General features: G+C 44.7%; 1 protein-coding gene across 3 annotated transcripts in view; it reads left to right on the top strand.

Moving 5' to 3' along the window:
* LOC120893569 (breast cancer anti-estrogen resistance protein 1) overlaps positions 1 to 23,309 on the top strand; it is a 125,900-nt gene that overhangs the window by 51,947 nt on the left and 50,644 nt on the right. For 2 of the 3 annotated variants that reach the window (XM_040295544.1, XM_040295545.1), the window contains exon 3: positions 18,486 to 18,629. In XM_040295544.1, coding sequence (XP_040151478.1) covers positions 18,486 to 18,629 — 144 coding nt within the window. Of the gene's footprint in view, positions 1 to 353; positions 2,076 to 18,485; positions 18,630 to 23,309 lie in introns of those variants that run through there. The other variant, XM_040295546.1, reaches the window with a different exon arrangement.

Below are 23,309 nucleotides of genomic sequence, written 5' to 3'. Positions count from 1 at the left end.
TTCTCACGGGATTTCGCGAGTTCACGTCATTCCGGCGTCTTGGCAACGACCTTCACGGCGCGGGCAGGCAAACGGGGCAAAGCCACCAAAACTCCAAATTGTTTGTTGTCCGCCACCACCCCGGCAAAACCGGCTTTTTAAACACAGCTCACGGAATAGCTTACGATGAGCAAGCGGAATGAACAACCACCGATGGCTAGCCGCATGCATGAACTCTGCTCGAATCATGCATAAAACTGCTCGAACGCTCTCTCACAAACAGCAGCATGTTTGGTATGCATTTGGTATTCTCCCCGCTCTCGGGCTCACGCGGTTCAAGTCGGCTTGAGCGGTTCGCAGGCTCCGGCGTGCCGTTCATTCGCTCATTCGTTGCGTAGCATAGGAAGCAAGCGGACGCACGCTCGTCGGCACGTTTCCCCGGGAGTGTGTTCATCATCGCCAAAAAGGGTCGACGAGGCTTTTAGCGTGCTGCACAAAACCGTTTGACGCTTCGAGCGCGGCCGTTGTTTGCGTCGCGATTTGCGTGCTTTCGCCCATCCGCAAGTGGTGTGTTCTCGGAGAGCGTGTTTGTGGAATTTGTTTAGGCAAATGTGATTAATACACACGGTGGTGCGTCAACCAGGCAGGCGGTTTGCTGGAGGTTTGCGTGAGGGATTTAAGTATCGGATCGAGTTCGGTTGTGTCAAATGCGGCTTTTTTTATCGGGTGTTGAAATTTTGGGCTTAAACTCCGCTTAGTGAAGAATGCCGTTTCGCGACGTGTGTAGATTAGGGCTGTTTCTTGGAGAAAAAGAATAATGCCGCACGGGCGACAGTAGACGAAGGAGGCGGGCGTGGGCTACATTGAAATGATATGCCCTCGTGTACAAGTGCAAAAATATATACGTACCAAGCAAATATTTACTTAGCAAGTTTGTATTGTGAATGTTTGGGGGTGAAATTCGAGTTGTTTAAAATTGAAAAAAAAACCAAAATTGTCGGTGAATTTTTTACACAATTTTTAATTAGTGAAAGTCACTTTCATGTGTGATTTTTGTGACAAAACATAATAAAAAGTGAATGAAAGGTCTTGAAACTTGGGGAAAAATCCCTAATGCTCACGTGTTTCGTTCCGTAGTTCGAAAGCTAAAAAACGAAAAATGATTAATAGTATTGGTGAAAACGAATAGATTAGATTGGCCGTTTTGAGTGATTTGTGAGCCTAAAAGCTGCGTGCCACTTTTGAAAGATTTATCTCGAAAAGCTTTTTTCGTTGCCGAGTGAAAATTAAATTATCTTCGCCTGATCAAAACCGCCTGTGCCGCCCGACTGTACGTGTGTGTGTGGCTGAGTCTGAGTGTGGCCGTTCAGCCGATCAAAGTGAAGGTGTTGCTCGCCGTTACAATACCTACGTAGACGAGCCTGTAGCCTGCGAGACGTCTGTCCATGTGTGCGAATGCAAAAGCCTATGCTAATTTTGAAGGGTCGCTGTGCGCGGTGCAACTTTGCCCTCATTGAACGTGAATCAGGGGAGCACGCTGCCGAAGTTGGGGCTGATATGTAGTGTGTTCGACGGCTTTGCGTGTGTTCGTGCAACTCCCTCCCCTTGCTCGCTCCCGGAGTTTGTGAATAATGCTACCGATAATTAGATTTACCGTTTAATTACCCACCGCCATGTGTGCTTGTAAGTCGTGGCCGTGTCCGTGTTGTGTTGGATGAAGAGCATGAAATAAACGAGAGTAGCTTCGAAAGGTGAAGGTGAAGCAGTGTTTGTGGCGCCTTGCGGTAGCCTGCAGTGGTGCACACAAGAAGACGTGTAGAAAAAAGAGCTCCTCAACGGCAGACAACAAAATCTGCAACACATCTGCAATCCTCCTCTCCCAGTGACAGTTGTCTGACTGAACGGCCAGAATCTCCAGATTTGCCATACCCATTACACATTACACGGTGTCAGGAAAAGCAGCAGCATTCAAAGCCAAGATGTATCTGCAACAATCGGCACCGGTGTCACCGCACACACCTTCTACGCGCAGCAGTAGCCGGAGCAGCAGCATGCATCTGGTTGAGTATGACTACGACGAGCCGAAGCCGGCAAAGGTTAGTTTAGCACCCATCATCATCATCACTGTCGTCATCATCACCACTGTCATCAACTCCGGTACCATCATCACGAACGTTGTCCAGCGTGGACGTTGTCGTCTTTCGTCCGACGGAAGACGGAGGAGTAGAGTGACGAACACCCTCCCGTACTAACCGGAGCTGTTATTTGCTCAGCTAAAGTTGGCATGAAATTATAAACTAACACCTGACGATCCAGATGCAGAGCAAGAGTGGTGAAAGAAGGTGCGGGTGTTGGTGATGCCCTGGGATGTGTAGAAAGTGCACTTGCTAACATTCTGACCAAACACATACACACACCGACTGACGCAAGGGTAAAGTTTCCCTCTTTCGGGAAATCGGGGAGAAACCTCAGCATTACACCAGAGGAGGGCAACAGTTTTCATTGGATGCATTGCGCAACAAGCTAAGAGGCTGTATAAGTGCAAGCGGGATGTGTGAGCCGAACCTGAACGTTTTGCATTGTGGCCGAGTATAATTGTAAGGCAATGAGGGTGGGTAAATGGTGTTCCAAGTTATTTGAAGTCCCCGGGAATAGTCTCACAAGTCACGACTATGACTATGAGATTTACATTTCCTGCGTTGAAATCGTTTATAAAGATGTTATTAAAAATATAACTCAAAAAGTGAAAAATTTTGTTTGATCAAAGAGAGAACCATCAGCGAATGTGAATGTGAAACATTGTATGCCACAAAACGATTTCAAATATCTTCACTTCTTGCCATTGGACATTTACTTGCGACACATTAAAGCGTCCTAGGCTTCACGATTAACCTTTGATCTGGAATTTCTTTGCGGTTTTTATTTTGCAAACCTCCAGATTGACACGGCTGTTGCGTGTTGTTGGCATGATTGATTACGAAACATTACGATACAGCACCGACAAGATGGAGTCGACGGTTGACAATCTTATAGTATAAAACCTTGCAAAGTCCATACATAGATTTCGCCCAAGTTGATGTGTTTGGAGGTTTTTTGTTTTGTTTTGTAAGGGTCGCTGATCTTTAATTTTAATATTTTGCATCACCCAAAAAAGACTTCAATATATACACAGGCAGATAAGGGAATCATTTTGATTGTTTGCAAAAAAATGCCTCCCTTTTGCACGCCAAACAGACAGGTTGTTGATGTTTTTTTTTACCTTCTGCAAGGCTTTTGACGCAGATAATGATGAGTATGATAAATGAGGCTGTGCGCATGTTGTCGTCGTCGTGTGCTGTTGCCTAGCAATGCTCGCCGTTGTCGCTTCTTGCTTAGCAGTTAAACAAGCAGTGTTTTGCTGCCTTGACATTCACTTACCTGAGCGACCAGAGCAGTGTTGATGATAAGAGATGCACACTAACGCTAAAGAACTCTCTGTGTGTGTTGTGTGTGGCAACGAGATATGTTCTCGCCATGCTGGGAGGCACGGAGGCAATGTAATAAACACCCAACCACTAATGATCACCGGGACGATAATTTCTCGGTCCTGGCAAATGGCACCGGAGTCTGCATTGCAGAAGATTAAACTTTTTTCTTCTTCTATAAATAATTCCCCTGCTGATGGAGGAACCGGCTCAGGTTGAGTATCGAGAAAGGGAGGGAGACGAAATAATTTCAATTAAATGATTAAAAAAGCATGATAGAACGCGATAGCGGAAAAGTTTCTAATTATCGTCGATTTTCTTCCGACGATTTCGCATTCACCAACTGAATGGAATTATCATTGAACTGTAAAGCAATAAAAAAAAGCATCCCAATGGTATGTCGTTTTTGCACATTTCCATAAAATCCCATTACATCAGCCCGCGTCCAATTGTTGTAGCTCGATAGGAAATAATCTACCCTTTTTCTTAAACCCCATCCAACTATGGCAAGCAGTATTCTCCACAGATTGAGTAGCTATTAGTCAGGTATCTATCTGGCAAAGCATCGAGCGGTTCACGCCTTGCAAATTGTAAAATAAAATTGTTGTACCGTTTGATAGCCATCGGGGGGAGATGGTGGTGGGTTAGTAAGGTAAGGTCGGTACATCGACACTCACCACACAAGTCTGCAATGATTCACGTACCGTATCCGCATCGAATTCTACCTCATTTCATTATCTACCTTCTGAACCGCAGCACACACACACTATCTCCATAGCTTGTACGAGACCTCCGTGTGTATGCTTGCTGGCACATAAAAAAGCAAAACATATCCACCAACCTGAAAGGCTGAGCGCTTGTTTCAAGGTTTAAGCGGCGACCGCCACGTAAAAAAAGTGCTACTGGAAAAGCGTCAGCAAAAACAAAGCCACCTCGCAGAAAGGGTTTACCGTTTTCCCCGTCCACACATTGCTTCCAGTGTACAGCAGCATCCTCCTGTGAAGAACCCGTTTTTATCGATCACCACACACAGCAGTCACATATGGCCAGCAGCCAGCGGTGGTCAGCATAATCCGGAAGCTCTGCTTAGTCGTCTTCTGCGGCGTGGGGGCTGTTCACCGACCCCGACCTGTTCGATCGTTTTGCGCATAAATGCATGTTCATGCTTGACCGTCAGAGCCGCCTTCTCTGCGCGCCGGGCAATTCTACGAGCGTTTAATTCCAGCCTGGGTCAGCACCCACCGTGCAGAGGCACTTGCCGCTTGCCCATAAATGGAAGAAATTCGTTCACTTCAGTGTCAGCAAGTTTGGCTGTAGGGTGCTGTTGTTGTTGTTGTTGTGGAGATTATGTGGTTGTGTTTTTTTTGTCCACCTTCGAAGCGTTTTAAACTTGCCTCTCAAAGGCCAGCGGTCGGTCAATGCTATTAAATCAGCAACTCCCCAACTGCCCATTGCCCAACATACCTACTTTTGGCCAGATGGTAATCATTTAGCACCTTCCACCACCTGCCACGACTCTGCCATTTGTCTCATTAGTGCAGAGTTTGCCGGTCACGCGAGAACCGTTGAGGTACTATGGGAGTTTCCCCGTTTGTTAACCAAATCGTTGACCAAGTGCACCGTAGGTGTCTGTAATAACAACAACAAAATGTTTCGAATTAACCAATATGGAACTACTCTACTGGAAGATTGGTGCGAAGTCTATTGGAGTTGGATCTCTTAGAAGATTGGAAGAGTTCTCTACGCTGCAGTCAACATCTCGTACGATCGGGAAGATTCTACTGTACGTTTGCTTGGTATTTTTCGGAGTGCGGTAAATTGTGGGAAAATTAGCAAGCAAAGTATGCAAACACTATCATTCTCACCCTCCCTCGAAGGTGCTAACAAGATGGTGGAATGGCGTCATTGGGCTCGATTGCAACAGACTTTTTGCGCCTGTTGTTAGCGCAAGGTCGTTAGATGTTACTCTGCAGCGATATGAACCCGTCACTGTACGAAAACGGGTACGTTCTCTTATCTTGGTACGCATTTTTGGAGGGGAATCAATTATCATCAAACCCGTCGACGAAAGGTTCGGTACATTCCCGGTACACGAACCAGTATCTCACATAAATGGGTTCGCCAACTTCACACTCCCTGTTGGTAGGGTTTCGATAAAGGGCAGACAGATTGGCGACGGTGAAATGTAATATTACATGATATGACGTGGCCTCAAGTATGGCATGTCCCAAAACGTGCGAAACCTGTGGAAAAATTGAAGTGTAATGTCTACGTGAGGTGCAACACATTTACTGATTTTGAAGTACGCTCAAGGTTTGTTGTGTTGCCAGGGAAGTTACTACACAGTCCACTTGACTGACGAATCATTTACGGTGTTGTGTCACCGTTTGGGGGAGCTTAAAAGAAATTCTATTTAGAGCATTCCATGAAAGCTCATTAAGTGCTGCCATCCCACTGACGGTTTCCAGTGACTATCGAGAGTCGCTCCCCGATTGTGTATCATTAATAGTGTTCATCAGCTTCAATGAAGCATCAAACTAATGAGTTCGATACCGAGCGGAGGTGTTGGATTTAGTGCTTTTCAAAATGGCCTCTTATGGATTGATATTCTGTGTCTGCTGACTATTGAAGTTCTCGCCTCATTGGAGAGATAGAGAGCGGTGATGGCGAAAGCCCGGCGTTATTAAACGCAATGCAAACATATCGATCGAACCACTCGTGGTGGTTGCAAAGGATTCCCCGAGATATGGGAACTCTCAAAAGGGTGAGGTGCAGTTGTTATCAGTGTGGCAGATACGACAGTGTAGGAAGCAATAATGGCTAACGAACCGGTACACCGCACCTCGGTCGACCCGAATGATGTGGCCACAGTGGGCAATAGACGCTCATTAAAATGTTTCCCTAGCGATGAGTTTCCATCAGTAGAGGCTGCTGCATAGTTCTGACAGGTATGACAGCTTTTATCGTCCAGCAATTGATGACTTTTGTGGCGGCACAAAAGATGCAAAGCGAGGTTGGAAGCAAGAGCATGTGATATGCAACTTAATGTTGCCACGGGAAGATGGCGGAGAGTTGTTTGGTGCGCAAATAATCGATTGCCTCTATTGTGCCACCCCGCAAGACCGATGGTCGTTAGGGAATGAGGATGGATACTAAATGGGATACCTGAAACAGAGGTTGAAATATTTGTTTGAAATGATTTGATGGTGCAAACATGTTTAAATACTTCGATATTCCTGTTATTTCAAATTTGGAAACTGACCGGAATGAATCTGGATATAGTTTCCTTTAAAAATTGCTAACTTTGATAGTGGTTAGTTAAAGTTCAAAACCGACGTCATTGCCTCAAATGTCAATCCCTGTCTCTGAAGCACTTCAAGGAAGGTTGTGAATTGTAGACAAATTTGAACACTTCCAACCCCATCTTAGTAGTAGTGATTCCATCTTTACGATCCACTCGTCTGGAACGGATTCAAGCCAGAGAGCGCAGGACAAACTTGTCCGTTTGGCCAAAGAAAACCCAACCAAGTGGAAAGATTTCGTTTGAAACAACGACCAACGTCCACCCTGACGTGCCCCGTGTGCAGCTTCCCTGGGCGAACGCTTACCTTGCTTTTGTCGCAAATATTAGCTCCATCGACACGGAAACGTATAGCCCGGTGTTCCGAAAACTTTCCCTCCCCGGTGCGCCAGAAGTGATACCACTTTGCAAGATGGCAAAGGGAAAACTAGCCGGCAAAAATGGCACGCTTCAAGGTGGCGCTCCGGAGTTCAACCACCTTTTCCGGTGCGCTGCCGATGAATAAGCGTAGTGGAAAGGTTTTCGTGGTAACGGGTTTCCGTGGTCTGGCGAGCAAGCGGGGTACACATAACCGGGTGCTGCGGACTGTGGCTAACTTATCGGAGTTGGTAAAGATTTCGGTCTCGTGTGGTTTCGAATGTGCGGCATATGCTTTCCGCAACCTGCATGACTGCACCAGCATCTGTACAAGCTGATTATCTTCCATCCCCGGCACTCTTACGACCTCGAAGGTGAATTGGTGTAAGCCAGTGCCAGCCAATCGGTAACATCGGGCTCAACACAGTTGCAACAGTGTCTGATGTTACATCCGGAATCGGGCATTTGGCGGTTTGGCACACGGGCTGGAAGTTATCGGCTGTACAAGTCTGAAAGTACCAAATCGGACAGTTTTAAAATGTTCACATTTGTGTCCAAGAGTTTATAATTCGTCGTGATCATGGCGATCGGACGATGGTTTTGATAATGAACAAATGAGTTAAACTTTTTAACGAAAGAAACACTTGTGAAAGCAATGACTACCAAACCTAGTCAAATGTAAGAAATAACGAAGGTCTTTGATTAATGTCCGTTAAATTAAATGATCTTGTATGATAGTCGGTATACTTTTGGAGCTCAAGATGTTCATCAAAAAAGCATTCTTCTTCAAAGACTTAATGAAACCCCGATTTCCTTTCTTACTTACATATGGAGTTATCCAGTGCGCTTCTATTTCTGGAGTTGTATTGCAACTTTGCGCATCAGTCACATATACGTATCAACAACTTTCAATCCTCAAGACTGTTGCCATGATTTGCTGAACTGACTATTTTGGCTTCTCACACAGACACAAGTGCAGAACTCAGCACGATTTGCAGTGTTAGTTTGTTTATGTTTCTGAAATCGTAGCTGTATATTCTAAGCAGTTGATGTTCAAGCACGGTTGAGCAGAGTTCAAGACTGCAAATTCAGCATATCGTAAACCACGCGTGTCTTTGTAGCGATCGTTTGAAATGTGTCTGTAGGTTTTGGATTCAATTTATGAACATAACTCATCTTCTTCTTTTTACCAAAACCCATGCCCCAGCCAAACGTGTTGCAAGGACAATGCAAACTTTACGCAAACTGCATGCTCACTCTAGAGGAAATTGGACGACGTTTTATTGCTTCCCTCCGTGTGGACCGTTCGGAAACATAATTTTTCATTCATTTGGATTGCCTTTTTCGGGACAGAAAACTGCATTGTTACATGTGTTTCTGTCGCTAATTTCCCCTACCCGGGCACCCTGGTACTGAAACATTTATGAACTGAAAATGGACATGCGAAAACTAACGCCCGTATGGCTTTCGTTCGGTACCGTGACAAATGTTGCATTGTGCATTGTTGTGCACGTTGCAGGACGTTAAAAGCTATTCCATACGCTAGCAACTTTACATATTGGTTTGGTGGTGAATTTTGATGCTAATTCAATGGCTGGCTTACCAATCGAGAACAAGAACAAGACCGCTTGCCTCGTTCATTCGCGTCGTTCATTCGTCAGCAGAAAAGTGCTTACGGATATAACCATCATAAGAAGTAAAGTTTATCGTGCTTAATTTCATTCCTCGCCACTTCGCTTCGACCACAGCTGCCGCTATAACTCATCGAACGGTTGAAGAGTTGCAAAAAGCACTGACTCACGATCTATACGTATAGCGAGTCCGGTTCCCATTGGGAACGACTTTGAGGATTTCTTATTTGTGAATTCTTTCCTTCTGAACAATCACCCGGATCTTGTTGAGTTTTACCTGGGAAAAGTACCTGGTGGACGGTTATGCACTCTCGGCATCCCTAGCAGAGTTAATAAATGTCAGGTTGTACCAAACAAAACGTTACGTTACACATAATTGTTCAAGTATATCATCAGAGAGTTTGCTTTCAACCTCTAACCCAAGCGGTAGCGACAGCTTCCGAGAGGATTACCGATTCCTCCCAGTTCTTGTGATTGGATCCGAAAGTAGTTTCTGTGAGTGGTGTTCTTGCCAACTTTTCTTTATGACTGTATTCCATTTTTCGATGGTAGTTTTTGTGTGTATTTGCGGGGTACTTGAACTTGCAAATGGTGCCAAGCACACACAGTCACTGCTTTATTCGACACGTTGCTTCGACCTGGCAGGTCGACTTAATATTTCTTCACGTCTTCATCTCCAAACGAATTACGGCAATATGAATTTTATGATCGAATGAGCAACAGGCACCAAACCATGATCCTCTCCACCGTTCGAAGTCGAAAGGCAAATTATTTGTTTCTCTTCGGTTGTGCAAATTTTTCGCCTACCGATCGTGAGTTGGGGGTTTTTACGCGTTCAAGCTTTTGCTTCGTTTCTTTTGGCGATGGGTTTTTTTCGTATCACATTCACCGTGGCATTGAAATGGCCAACGCCACATAAACTTCGGCGGAATGGTGCAACGTACGCGAAGGCTTCGTAAAACAAACCGTTCGGTTGTTGGGTTCAGACTCTTTTTTGTTCCTGGTTTTATTTTTGCAATATGGTTCGCTCAGTAAAGTCTTTAGGCAAACGCTTGAAAGTTTGGTTTAACGATCGGTGGTTTTGGCGTCCCGTTTTCTTTACTGCTACGTACTGGTGACTTTTCGAAACGAACAAATTCTTTGTTGTATGGAAAGAAGCAAGGAGACGGTTTTCAAATTCACTGCAAAGAATAACCATCTCGTTTGTCGCGTGCAACAATGCCGTACCCGTGTTAGCATGCAACTGTAGTTCCCATCTCCGACCAAACCCAACGGAGGCACCTTCACTCTATCCCCAAAGCCGACACAACACATACCAAGGTCATGCTAACGGAGAGGTGTTGTCATACTAGAGAGAGTGTGTGTGTGTGGCTGCAACAACAGGTACAAAATGCAACAGCAGCACTGGGCGGATGCAAAAAAACAGCGAACCTGCAAACCTCCAACGACAGGTCAAGTCTGCGTTGACGTTTTGCGTCCAATGATCCGCCTCCGGCAAGCGCGGTGAAATCGATCGCGTGTTACCGATCGCGGGTGAGAAGAAAGATGTTGCCGTGTTGTCGTAGCCCCGTGATGTCAAGTGTGGCCGTACCTTGTGAGGATTTTGCGCCCCGAAGTGAAACGGACACCCGCCCATTCGCACGGTTGACAGATGACCGATTTGTGTTTACATATCGTTTGCCATTTACGTGCTCTGGGTTGTTTCGATGGGATCTCAGACGTTTGAAAGATCTGAATAATAACCGTCTTACGGTGGGTTTTTTCTCGATCGAAGCGTAGGCAATCTTGATGCAAGTCGAAAAAGGGCATTATGAATTGTTAATGGAGAGGTTGAATTTGTGTACATTGTGTTGGTATAATTTATATTGATTCATCGATGAATAATCAAGCGTTTTATATGCGATTCATTTAAAACCTTTTTCTTCGTACTAACTGTTTAAATATTGTAGTATACTTTTACGTTAAAATATTAACATAATTTTCTGTATTTGCAATTCATACAACTCGGTTTGTTATACATTACCTCTTCTTTCCATCTTTATGGAGAGTGTAAATGTAGAACTGGCTCCAAAATGACACACCATCGTAACCTAGATCGACTTTCAAATACCGCCGGCTCTTGTTGTGCTGCGTTGGCAACGTTGTTTGTTCAACGGCTTATCTTATCGGGTGCGAAACGCACACTCCAAAAAACCACCACACCTAACGCCCTGCCCCATAGATAGGTACAGTGTGTGTATGTGTTAGTTGTATTTGAGTGTTTTCCACAACTCGTAGGTTTTATTTTATCGAACCTCGTGATAAGAGAAAAATAGGTTGCAATGGAATGTGACACAGAGCGTAAAGAGTGAGGCTCCGTAGGTAGTATGTTGAAACACGAGCTTGCGATAGGGATTGTTTTTTTATCAATATCTGTTTAAAACATATTGCAGCAGCACAACATGTAAAACAACATATGGCGTTTAAATTTCTCCCCAAAATTGCTTTTGCTCTAATATCAACAACCAATACAGAAAAAGGTTCTCTTTGATGAACCACTCTGCAATCGTGCGTAAAATGAGCAAAATGGCATTATCTGTTTTGCCTCTCCGTAACGTCTCATCTTCTGAAACAGGAGAGCATTCTGCTGCCATTCTTTCTACCAGTGCCGCATGTACCACTACATGGTCGCTGCATGTTGCGGTATTGACGATGCGCTGCCTTTGAACATCAAAGCAGGAAATTACAAATTAGACACAATTTGACCCTTCAACGCAGTACGCCTCCTGTACGATCCAATTTCCCGAGAGCACAATATGTAAGGGAGGGTCAGTTTCTTCGATGCTTTATGTGTGATCAAAGCCTGTCAAGTAGGCAAGCCCGCCCTTACTCGATAAAGTCAGACAAACTCGCGCACACACACACACCAACACGACCCAATACCAACAGGAAGTGCAGCCGTGCCCCGCAACAAAGTAATTAAGTGTGCAATTTTATGCTACGCTATTTCGCCAATATCTCTCTACCCTTGTTTCAAGAGCAGACGGACATGCTGAGGAAGTAGGGGGGAACCAGGCCCGATGTCTTCACGTGCCAGGAAGTGGCTGATGTTTATATTGTTTCGAGACCGGGAAGGGTGAGCCACTGGGATGCATTGGAACGCGCTACTTTGGAAATCGATTATAGCCATCGTAAGCGAAAATGTTTAGTCTTGCGTTCCTGACGCCTCCTGCGGAAATTGCGGGCGTTCTCTTGAACACCCTCGATAAGGGACGCGGGATCTCCCTGGACAGACACACTTCCTTTCCAATGTGCAGAAGGAATTGGATAAATCAATCAACAGTTATGTTTACTTTGAGTGCCGCCTTCCGTTCAACTGTGTGTGTGTGTTTCTGTGCCCTCAGGAACCTCCGCTCAGTGCCCCCGGCTATGTTTCCAATGGGGGTATATGGGGAAGCATCACCATGAAGTATATGATGCTCGTCATCGTACGCGAACACACCGTTCGGTGTGTTTATCGAACGGTCATCCGAGGTATACCACCCGTGTTTGAAAAACAATGACCAACCCTGGGGCAACGATGATGGGCTTTGTTGTGACTTCATTGAATATTCTAAACACGAACCGACACCACGGGGACGCTCTGTATTTCCATCGTCGAGTTTACCAATCATCGGTGAGGGATGGTTGTGAGTAAGCGGCAGTAGTTCAAGGGCTTCCGCTCCGCCCTTGCAACGGTGACATCGCCCTGTTCCTGGAATCGAAATCCTGGAAGTTGATGATCTGATTTCTGTGGCAGTGTAGGTGGTGTGTTAGGAGTTATAGAACGTGTCGAATGCCGCTGGAGATAGAGAAAGAGAGCAATGCCAATTACGAGACGTGCATCCCCCGGCACTAAATCGATTCGGGCGAGAACGGGCGAGATTGAAATGGAATACATTTCGTGTGATCCTATTGGGAAACGAGCTGTCCGAAGCAGACACGCGCACGCACCGATGAAGCTTAATGACATTCTGACATGTGAAAAAACACGAGTCCATTTCACCTGATGTCCCAACCAGAAAATCTGTACGACAAACCCTGGGGCGGAAGACGGACAAAAGGTGCTTGTACCCATTTTAGTGTCAGATTTTCGGGCGATAGGTTTGGAGCATTAGACGCGATCTGGCAGACCCACTGTTTTGGATCCTATACCTGTTGTTTTGAGAAGTCCCAGAAGTAATATCATGGTTTTCCGTCTGCCTGGACACTGCTTATCTTGGACGACGACCTCCCTGATGGTCGCTGGGAGGTTGAAATCCATTTTGGTTTTTCTCACAGAGCTCTCCTTTGGAACCCAAGTTTAAGTGAGTTTTGTTAAACATGCTCTTTATTGGCTTAGTTTAGCTTTTTGATATGCTCAGTCTTTCTGCATAAAGAATTCAATTTTATTTCCGAAGAATCAGATCAATTTACGGGTGTTTTCGTTTGTAGAAAACCAGCTTAATGGAATCTTCTTCCACCGTGCTTTTCATCCCAATGTTTGTGTCTATGCGCTGCGGATGTACACACCAACTAAATCTTCTTAGCGTCTATCTGGTGCTTAAGTCACAACACAGCCATTTTCTCCCTCGATTTATCTTTGACTGTTCGAAGTCAACTCGGAAGAATTTATAACACTGCACTGCAAGCATAGCGTTGTCATTTGGGGGTTCCATTGGAAAGCTTCTCGCTCCCAACAACAAAGGGCAACCGGCAGACACAGCACACAAATTAATTTGGTGAGACATTTGCGCGCGCGGCAAATGTCTCACCAAATTATAATTTATCTAATCGGTCGATAAATAATGTAATTCAATCGCCGCATAATCATCGTATTTCATTATTAACACACAAACGTATGCGATCGGAGATGTTATGTTGCTCGACGGGCTATTATTGGTATGCTATTTTAGCGTATGCATTGGGTGAGAATTGCCATCGAGGTCCCAAATTTGCTGTGTCTGCAGCAAGATCGGAGAGAAAGAGAGCAGAAACAAGGTACCAAAGTCACGAGCATTGTTTAGCTGTGCTTTGCGGCCAGTTGTGAGGCCAGTCGTGATTCGGACCGTTGGAATGCTGGCTAGCAAGGAATGGTCCGACGGCAGTAATGGATTGAATCATTACTTATGTTGTGCACGTTGAGCTGACCGGGGACGCTTGCTGTGGTAGCCGCTGAAAGAGATAGAATTAATTAGCAGAAGAATGCGTGCAATACGGGCCCAGGATTTGTGTAGCCCGTACGAATCGGTTTTATTATTTATGTGGTCAGCCGATTAGTGCTCACGAGCACGATTGGATGTGGAAAATGGGTAAAATGAAAGAGGAAAATGGAACTCTAATGTTTGCTGAAAGAGTTGAGAAACTTGAGAATGGAATTGAAATTGAGTTGAGAGTCTTGGGGAGTTGTGTCTTAGTGACTGTTTGCAAAAAAGCTCTAAACTTACTTCTACAACAATCAACTTAAGTATACCACCGAAATTGATATTCTATTTGCATTTCTATCTACTTTCATTAATTACTTGACTCGTACTTTTTAAACTATTTTAGGAAACAGCAAATAAAAATTCAGATTCATTTTAATGTCGAACTGTTCATTCAATAGCTGATCAATTTTTAGCGCACTCTTTAATTCAATTTGCATTCATTAGCCAGATAAAATAACTTCTTTCCCTGTACAAAAATATGCCAGTGAAAGTCGTCGAAAGTCCTCTTGAATGGATTAGTCCCAAGATTCCTAACTTCCCCAACAAACGAACGGATCGACGGGTTGAGTATTGTCTTACCATACGTAAAATCCTACCTCACTTACCTTCACTTTTTTGCCTCACGCCTTTTCCGTCGTGAAAAGGTCAACGGTCGATCTAAACGGTCAACTGACCAATGTGTTCATGACGCTTGTGTTGAGGCCGTTTTTTGTGCTGTTGCATAAAATCAAACGTCAAACACCAATCAACCTGGTGGTGTTACTCACCCTTGTGAGCTGCCGCCCGAACTGGGTTGAATTTGCTGGATGGGATGGGTAACGGACCACAGGTTACATCCAGTTAATTATATGCTAATGAGGCCATTGGCGTTTTATTTATAAATCCATTCGATTTGTTCCTCATCTACTGCCACCAACCACCCATGTAGCTCTCCTTTCTTGATACAGTTAATTAATATGAAACCTTCCCCGTGAGCCTCGTGTTAGTTCGTAATAGTTCTATTAGCACCTGTGGAGAGGTGGAAGAGTCGTGGGAGCAAAAAAATTGCATCGACTGCACTTCTCCATACTGGGAATTGCAATCGATGCACCCTTTACCCACCGCAACCTGCATGAGCGGGTGTGTTATTGATGGGTGGTAAACATTTTTTCCACACCAACACCGCCCATTAACATTGTGCCTTTGGTCCTCGCGATTCACACTCGCATAAATTTGCCTCACTGAATCGGCTAATTATTTCCACTTAAGTTGATCCAAATTATTTTTATTTCCTCATAGCTTTGGTTGAACCTTTTTTTCGCATCATCGCATTGGTAGTCGGCTCAGTTAACAATTTAGGTTTTACCTTTAGTACATTTGTTGTGATTTTTTATCATTGTTTTGATTTAACTCATAAATCGTTTAAAATTATGCTCCCGTTTGCTTGTTTGCTGTTTGTTGCCTTTTTTATGCTATTACGCCAGTGCTTAAATCATCCAACCAAATGATTCCATTTTCCTTTTGTTTCTTTCCCACCTATGTTTAATAATCTCATTTTCATTAAATAGTTTTTTATGCATCGTTAACTGCGGGCTCGGGTTTATTCAAATGGACGGCAAACATTGGCTCGCCTTTTTTGAGGATCTTTTCTCCCTTTATTATTCCTCTGTTTGTACTTTTTTATCCAACACAGTCAAATGGATGGTACGTGGGAAAAACGTTTCGAGCCATCATAAACAAGCTGCAAAGCACAGGATTGTTTTAATGCTTGCACTCCCGCTAATAGGAATTGTATTTTGGCTTTCTCGTTTCTTCCTCTTTTCTCTTTGTTTTTACACGATTTTGGATGCTCGGTTTATTCGGTAAGCATATTACTACTACTACTACTACGTGTTTTTCAGTTGCATCAGTAATTTTTGTGCTGAACTTTTAATACCATGTCCACAAAGTTTTCGGGCGCGTCTGTATGCAGCGCTGAGCGGGTTCAGGAAGGTGCCAACAAAATGAAGATTATAAATCATTTTCTGGCGCTTTGTTCCAGTTAGTTTTTTTTTGTGGTGAAAAGTTGTTACATTGTAATGATAATTTATAAGTGTCATCCTACACGTTTGAAACGTTTCTTGGGCGTTGACAATAATCACTATGTTGCACATATTTAAATTCAGCATTAAACGCAACTTTTTTCAAAAAGTGCGAAGCATATAATTCATTCCGCTACCCGCGCGACTTGTTGCTAAATGCACTTTGCAATCGTTTGCCAAACGTTGCGTTAACAACTGTCGGAACTAACTTTCAAACCGAAAACTCGAAACGGAAAACATAAATCACCGACAAAGGCACTTTGTCGTGCTAACAAGCCGCCCAGCCTGATTGTTTGTAAGCGTGATTACAAATCACGAAGAAGGGAGAAAAAAAACAATCCTCCGCTGATGAGACAACCAGACAGCAGTTTAAAGTTGTTAACCACACACCAAAACCAAAATATAAAAAAAAACTCCATTCCGTTAACAACTTGCAATGGTTATGGCCGCTTGGAAGCAGATGAGATAAGATCACTGATTCGGCTTCTGGTGGCAGAGAAAGAGATCCATTGGAGTAGTTTTGCGCGTTGAGCAATCATCATCATCATCATTATCACCCAGCATCACCCAGCTTCATGTGTATCATGCGCTCTGCATCACATCTCCGTTAGGCATCTGTTGAACAGCTTAAACCCAATTTTTGCCGTTTTTCCCTGCGCGGGCCCGTTCGTCGTCCGGATGTGCGGAATGTCCGCTTGATTTCTCTTCCGATCGTTTAGACCGCAGCAACACACATACAGAGCGACACTGGCAATTCCAGCATTAGCTCCAATTTCGGTTGCGGTACCAGATTGCGATTACGTGGTGTTCGGCTGAGCGAAGAAACAGCACACAGGCCATTTTGTGCAAAACCACTCTCCGATGCTGGCGGAAATAGGCGACAGGCGAATATGCAGACAACAAGTGACGGCTGTCACGACAGGGAGGAGGGCAGTGATGTCTCGCGGCACGGGGCAAGTGAGATGAAAATCAAGTGTCGATTAGTTGCGCCGATTTCGGAAACGATGTCCATAAATTGCAACCGCGCCGCGAATGAAAAGGAAAGCCAAGAAAGAAGGCAGCGACGTTGTGTGGAGCTTGATGCTACTGCCGCCGATCGCTTCATCGGGATTGTAGACTTCGCTAATAGCGACGGAAGCAGGAGGAGGGAGTGCATAGTGGCGATGGAATTACGTTCAGCTTTTAACTTTGCATTTCAACCCACGAGCAACCCCCCTCCGTTTGGCGGATGTCGTTAAATTTAAGGAAATATGTCCGTCGACGGGTAGATAAATAAGCCGTTTAGTGTAAATTGAAACGTCGGCCATGTTTGGAAAGGCTGTTCCTAATATCGATACAAATTTGAGTTGGTTGAGTGAGTGAGTTATTTGATTCAGAATGAGCATTTTCCAATGTTTGGTTTAGAGAGTTACGATGGCGCCGAACTTGTTTCATGTTTTAAAGAACCTGGAAGAGGAAGCACTCTTTAAATGCTCGTAGAAGTCTCTAATATTTCACTCCTAGCCTCACCACAGCATACCTTGGAAGCTGCTGGCTGACTCGAAAATCAAAAATATCATTAGACTAATTGAAAACTGATCATCACTGATGGCACGGAAACAGCAACAGCACCATCACCAACAACAACACGGCAGACATGTATCTTGGTGACCTCGTTTTATGTCATTTCATTTAAAAGGCGGCATGTGCTGCAGAGGAAACCTTTCTTCGGCAGCGGCCCACCCCTGGTGCTGGCTTTTTCCTTCGAACCGGTGTCGCATTACATCCAGTTCGATTGCCATTTCCCAACGTTCCTGTGTTTCTTACACGTTTCGCTTTGATTTCAAAGTGACTTTCGTTGGGAACGAGTAGAGTGGGGAATGAGCGAATGTCGGGTTTTTGTTTATTTTCTCAAATCTTTCACTGGCATCCCTTCGGGAGTGCTCCCTAAATGCGCTGCAAAAAGTTTTGATTTTGAGTCAGAGACACCGAATCTTTTACCATAAATCTCTACACTTTGCAGGCTGTGTTTGTGCAGACATTGTTCATTGTTCTGAGAACTGGAAGAAAGTATTTTACCCGTTGGAGAAAAGTGGTTCTGTCGTAACGGAAATGGTTCTTGTCATAAAGATGTCCTTCAATGAGTTTTGAGTAACCGTAGCACACAGTGAAAGCAATTAGAACATTCCTCTTGCATACTCACTTATTTACTCGGCAGAGCTACTGTTATCCACACTGGGGATTAATTCATTTCCCAGCGTTACCAAAAATAGCCAAAAGCATGAACAAACGACCATCTTCACAGCTTCGGGCACATGTTAGAACGTATTAGGATTGATTACCTTTTTCTGCCTTACGGAGCTGGATGACATCTCAAACAACGTACGGTTCCGTCGGGACCAATCACGCCCAAACGATTGCGCTACGCACTCCTCTACCACAGCCGCTCCCAGCCATACCGATAACATGCATCTAATTTGGATTTCTCGCAAATCTTCTCCTCGTTTCAGAAACTGCTGGCCAAGGCAACGTTCGACAACATTGCCGAAAGCACGGACGAGTTGGCGTTCCGCAAAGGCGAAATACTGACCGTCATCGAAACGGACACCAACGGACTGAAAGGATGGTGGCTGTGCCAGCTACGGGGTCGTCAGGTGAGAATTGGATTTTATGGCCCATCTTTGCCTGCCTGCGTGTAGGTGAGCGTAGGTTACGGTTGCAGCTGCATGTTTGGGGGAAGGACGCTCAAATTCCTGCAGCCATCGTAGTCGTAAACGGAAAATTCACCTGTTTCGGTTCCCAACGAAATTAATCCCAGAGGAAACCTACGAAAACTTACGTCGCAGTGCAACAAACGGGCACTGTTACAGAAGGTTAGCATGTATAGTAGTGCCCCGAATCATGCTCCTCCGAACGCCGACGGACTGGCAGAAGCTACAAGTTCTGGGCAAAGTGCTGGGTTATTCAAATGAAGAAGCCACACCGCGCCGTAGCCGTAGCGGTGCACTTTCCACCGTGAAGTTTTTCGGAGAGCCTTCGCCGAAGCTTCTTTTTTGTGGTATGGAATAATTTACGACTGTGAGAGTTGGTTGCTTTTTATTGGAAGGCAGCCGTCGAGGGTTCGAACAGGCCGAGATTGCTCGCTAAGCTTCCCCGTTGCTGACCTTTGCTCTCTCCTCAGTGCACAGCCTGTTGATATGCGCGGCAACGCAGCCAGTTCACTCCCTGTTCGAGGTGAAAGAAGCCTAGGAATGGCTAGGCTGACGCCGCCGCCACCGCCTGTGCTACGACTTGTTTAATTATTCAGCGTATGATTAATGACGGGAACGGAGAAGGAACCCGAAGCTAATGGTAGGCTTAAGCTAGGGGCAACTCAACCGTGATGTTCCACCGGCGCTTAGACCACTTCGAGTGGCAAAGATCGAAAGAAAGAGAGAGAGACATCGGTTGGGTGGTTGGGGATGACTGCGGCCTATGCTACCCATAAAGTCTGCCAGAGGGCAGAAAAGTTTGCAGCGAGGATAACTCAATTAGTTAGTAGGCCCAACGCTGCGTCGTGCACACACACCTTTTGAGTAAAACAGTGTTTTGGTTGTATTTTTCCTCGACACCAAAGTAGTAGTGTCTCGGACTCATGACATGACACCCGGGAGCTGCATAACAGTCGTTAATGAACCTTGGGAGTTTGGATTGAAATCAGGCACATTGTTTGATGGTTCGCTTCAAACGATTCGTTGAAGAGCGGTACGACCCGGATGGCTAGCACTGTATAGGCTTCGAGTGGCATTTCAAGCATCAAACGGACACGGAGCCTAAATCTGGAGAAAGATCAAAAGTTAATTGAATTGCGTACTTAGTATCGAGTTCGTTTGCTCATTGCTCGTACTTCAGGGAGATGTTGTGAAAAACGAGTTCGTTTGAGAAATTGATTTCCGAGAACGGGAGGGCTTCGATCTTCCGAACTGAAGCACTGCGGAAACTTGTAAGAAGGAGCCTGAAGTGGTGGCAGTGGCTTCAAGTGTATGTTAAAAATAGAAAACTGGTAGTCTTTGTTGGGTATCCATTTCTCAAGCAATCTCATCCCTCTCAGCAATTACAATTTCGTACATCTGACGTACTCCATCATCCTTGCTTGCCGTTTATTAATTCCAAAGGCAAAGCAAAACAAGAGCTACCCTTGAACACGTTTGCTGTATATATGTGTGTGTACACAGTGTATAATTCTATACGATATTTAGACATTACTTTTATGACATTTGTTTGCTTTGAAAGGTTTCCAGAGTGTTGATTTTTAATTGAAAAGAGACCAAAAATGATTCTCCCGCAGGGATTCCTTTATGTCGTCGAACCTTGTATCATACGGATCTCGTACTCCGTAGCACAAAGAGACCTCCTCGGTAAACACTTCAAACATAACCAGTAACGACCGGTTGGGTTGATTTCGGGTTGTGCAAAGTAGAGATGTGGTGGCGTAGTTGATTGTTTTGTTCATAATTGAAACATCTTTTCATTGCATGGTGCATGGTAGACGAGTAAATGAATACTTGGTTAGCCATCGGTTGAGATGAGATACGTTTATGTTTCGAGATAATTTGCACAGTGTGTGTGTGAGTGATTCGTACTTTAAATCAGTAATGTCTTTATTTATTGTTTGACTTTTGCATCAAAATGTATTGTACAAGTTGTAAATCGAGTTAAACGTTTAAATGCAATAATGCGCACAGCTGCTACTGCAAATTGGTGTTGGGAAAATCTTCGCTCTAATTTCAATCGACAATCTGTTTCGTGTGATCGAATTTGAAATAATGTGACAATATTTAACATTCATGAACAAAATGTATATCCATCGTCCACGATTGAAGGCTGCAATATCCCTACGCAGCACACCGTGCGTAATGGTAAGGACGTGCTGCTTGGGAGCGTTCTGTTGAGCAGAAACTCTGGTTGAAGCTGTATTGGAAAAGCTTAAAACAAACATTTACTTTTATGCTTAACGTTGCCGGTAAAGGCATGCAAACGAAAGGATGCTTGCGACCGGAGTAAAAGCAGCAATAAAGGAACCTCCCCCTCGTTTTACCAGAACGATATGGCAGGATGTCGCATCTCTTCACAGCTGCCGCAAAATATGCTTGTGACTGCCTCCTTTCTATCGTGTGCTCTTTATAAAGGTGCTTGTGTGTGTATGAGCGTGCGTGTGTTTGTATTATTTTATGGAACACAAAAATCAACAACGCTTCAAGCTCGGTGCAGCCAAAACCGGCTGGAAGAGTAAAGAGGAGCAGAGTACGCTTGGTAGATACATACCTGAGGTTGGTTCAATTTTCAGACATTTATGAGATTGGCTTTCAAATGAAATTAATTCCAGCATCATTCATTCGGATGCAAACACACGGACGGCCTCCATTTTTCGAGCAGCGTGCGAGAACTAGCCGGAAAACGAGGGATTATTAGGGGTTTGCTCACCCGGCTGCTGGCGTGTGCGCAGTCACAGCCATACGTAGCTTCAGTTGTCCACTGACAAAAAGTGCTCCACTGAAGAAGCAAAAACAAAAAAAAACACACACTAGACGACCCAACCATAGATTCGGAACCGTACTTGTGATGGGTTTCGAAACCCTATCATTAAATTTGAATTTCATTGTGTCGAAAAAACACGTACAATCGTTGAACGGGTTTCCTTTCCAGCCGTTAGCTGAAAGGATGGTTTGGTTTAAATGCGACTTCCCCAGGAACGTTTGGTGCTGGGTTTTTTTCCTCGACCTCTTCGTACACTCCGCGCTCAGAGTGCCAGTGTTGGTGTTCCTTTGGAATTTTTGCTCTTCATTCCAAACGTCCCTTTTCCCCACTCGGTATCTCTCTATGCAGATACCCAAACGTTGGTCTTTTGAAGTCCTGCTCGAAGCGCGCGGGGTATCGATGGCGCCAGACTTTCATGGCGTGATGATCCCCTCCTGTCTCAATCCCATTCTACGTCTAGTCCGATGTCTCAGCATAAACACACTTCCGACCAAATGATGCTGTGTGTGTGTGCTTCAAATGATGATCAATGGCAGGGAAGCGTTCCCAACGGGAATGCTTCTGCCGTACGTGTGTACAAGAAACTTCGCTTATGCGCAAGAAATGCACGGTGCAAATGAAGGAAGCGTAGCAGCTCGCTGCCATCCCGGATTCCCTGAGGATGAACGGGCGTGATGGCATGCCAAACCGGTGCCGGGGACAACGCGTGTCAGTTTTGGGACGAAATTAAATCTAATTGAAGTATACGAGCGTGAGCTACTGGTTAGGTCTAGAGACGACATCGAAAGACTCCCAAAACCAGCCACCGGTTCCAGGGAAAGGTAATGAAGAGAGGATGAGACGAGATGTACACAATGTTCTGAAGAACATTTGCTGTCTATTGCTAAGTTTGTAATGCTGGAACCGCTGCATCCGGCGCCCCCGGTACCTTCCATGACATCTTTATAACGTCTCGGGATCTCGGGACTCCGAGTCTCCGTCGCAAATCCCTGGCAGATAATTTTATCCTGCACAGTTGATTAAAGTCGGAACGTTATCGCTTCCGCAGTGGTTTTTGGGGCTTGTTGTCTTTATCCGCAACCGCACAATAGCCTAGGTCTACATCCCGCAGCGCCATCGTTGTGCTGGGTGCGGTTAAGAATTATTCATAATTTTCTTTCACGGTGGCACCAAGTTCCTTCGGCCCGGCCGGGCAAGTTATGAAAGGGGCTTCGTGAAGAGAGAGAGCACACTGTTAATTTACGGGTAGCGATATTATCCTTTCGTTGTTACAAGATCCGGCAACAAGTTTTTCCCGTTGAATTAATTCCATTTCTTTGGTAGTTTATATTCCTGTAGGGTTTATCTGTGTTGCGGGTTTGTTTACATATTTCATTTGCCTAGCTTGCGCGGTAGATAATAAAAATCATAAACCTTGTAGTTCGTGAGCTTACTGTAAGAGTTAGGAGGAGCGTTGTAAGAAAGCTACCGAGATGGGATTTAAACCCTTTTTGAAGATCTTTTCTTAATTTAATGGTTCTAGGACCTTAATGGCTAGTACTGTAAGAAAGGATGCTCATTACTTTTTTACTCTTCTCCTTGTTTGATCCTTATCTATGCTCTTTTATATGCTGGACCAGTAGGAACGACCATACACATTGATCTTGTTTACAATCTGATTAGCGACGTTTGCCTAGCTTCCGTTTCTCGGTAGCATTCTATCCTTCTTGCTTCTATTCTTCCTGCTATGTTGATAAAACTGTCCGGTATCTCTCGTATTTAACCTCACTGTTAGTATTTTCCAACTTGTATGCCTTTTTTCTTTAAAGTCGTCCTTT

The sequence above is a fragment of the Anopheles arabiensis genome, chromosome 2 (assembly GCF_016920715.1).
Source record: "Anopheles arabiensis isolate DONGOLA chromosome 2, AaraD3, whole genome shotgun sequence".
Taxonomy (NCBI): domain Eukaryota; kingdom Metazoa; phylum Arthropoda; class Insecta; order Diptera; family Culicidae; genus Anopheles; species Anopheles arabiensis.
The sequence above is the reverse complement of the archived record's forward strand: the minus strand, read 5'-3'. Positions and strand labels throughout refer to the sequence as shown.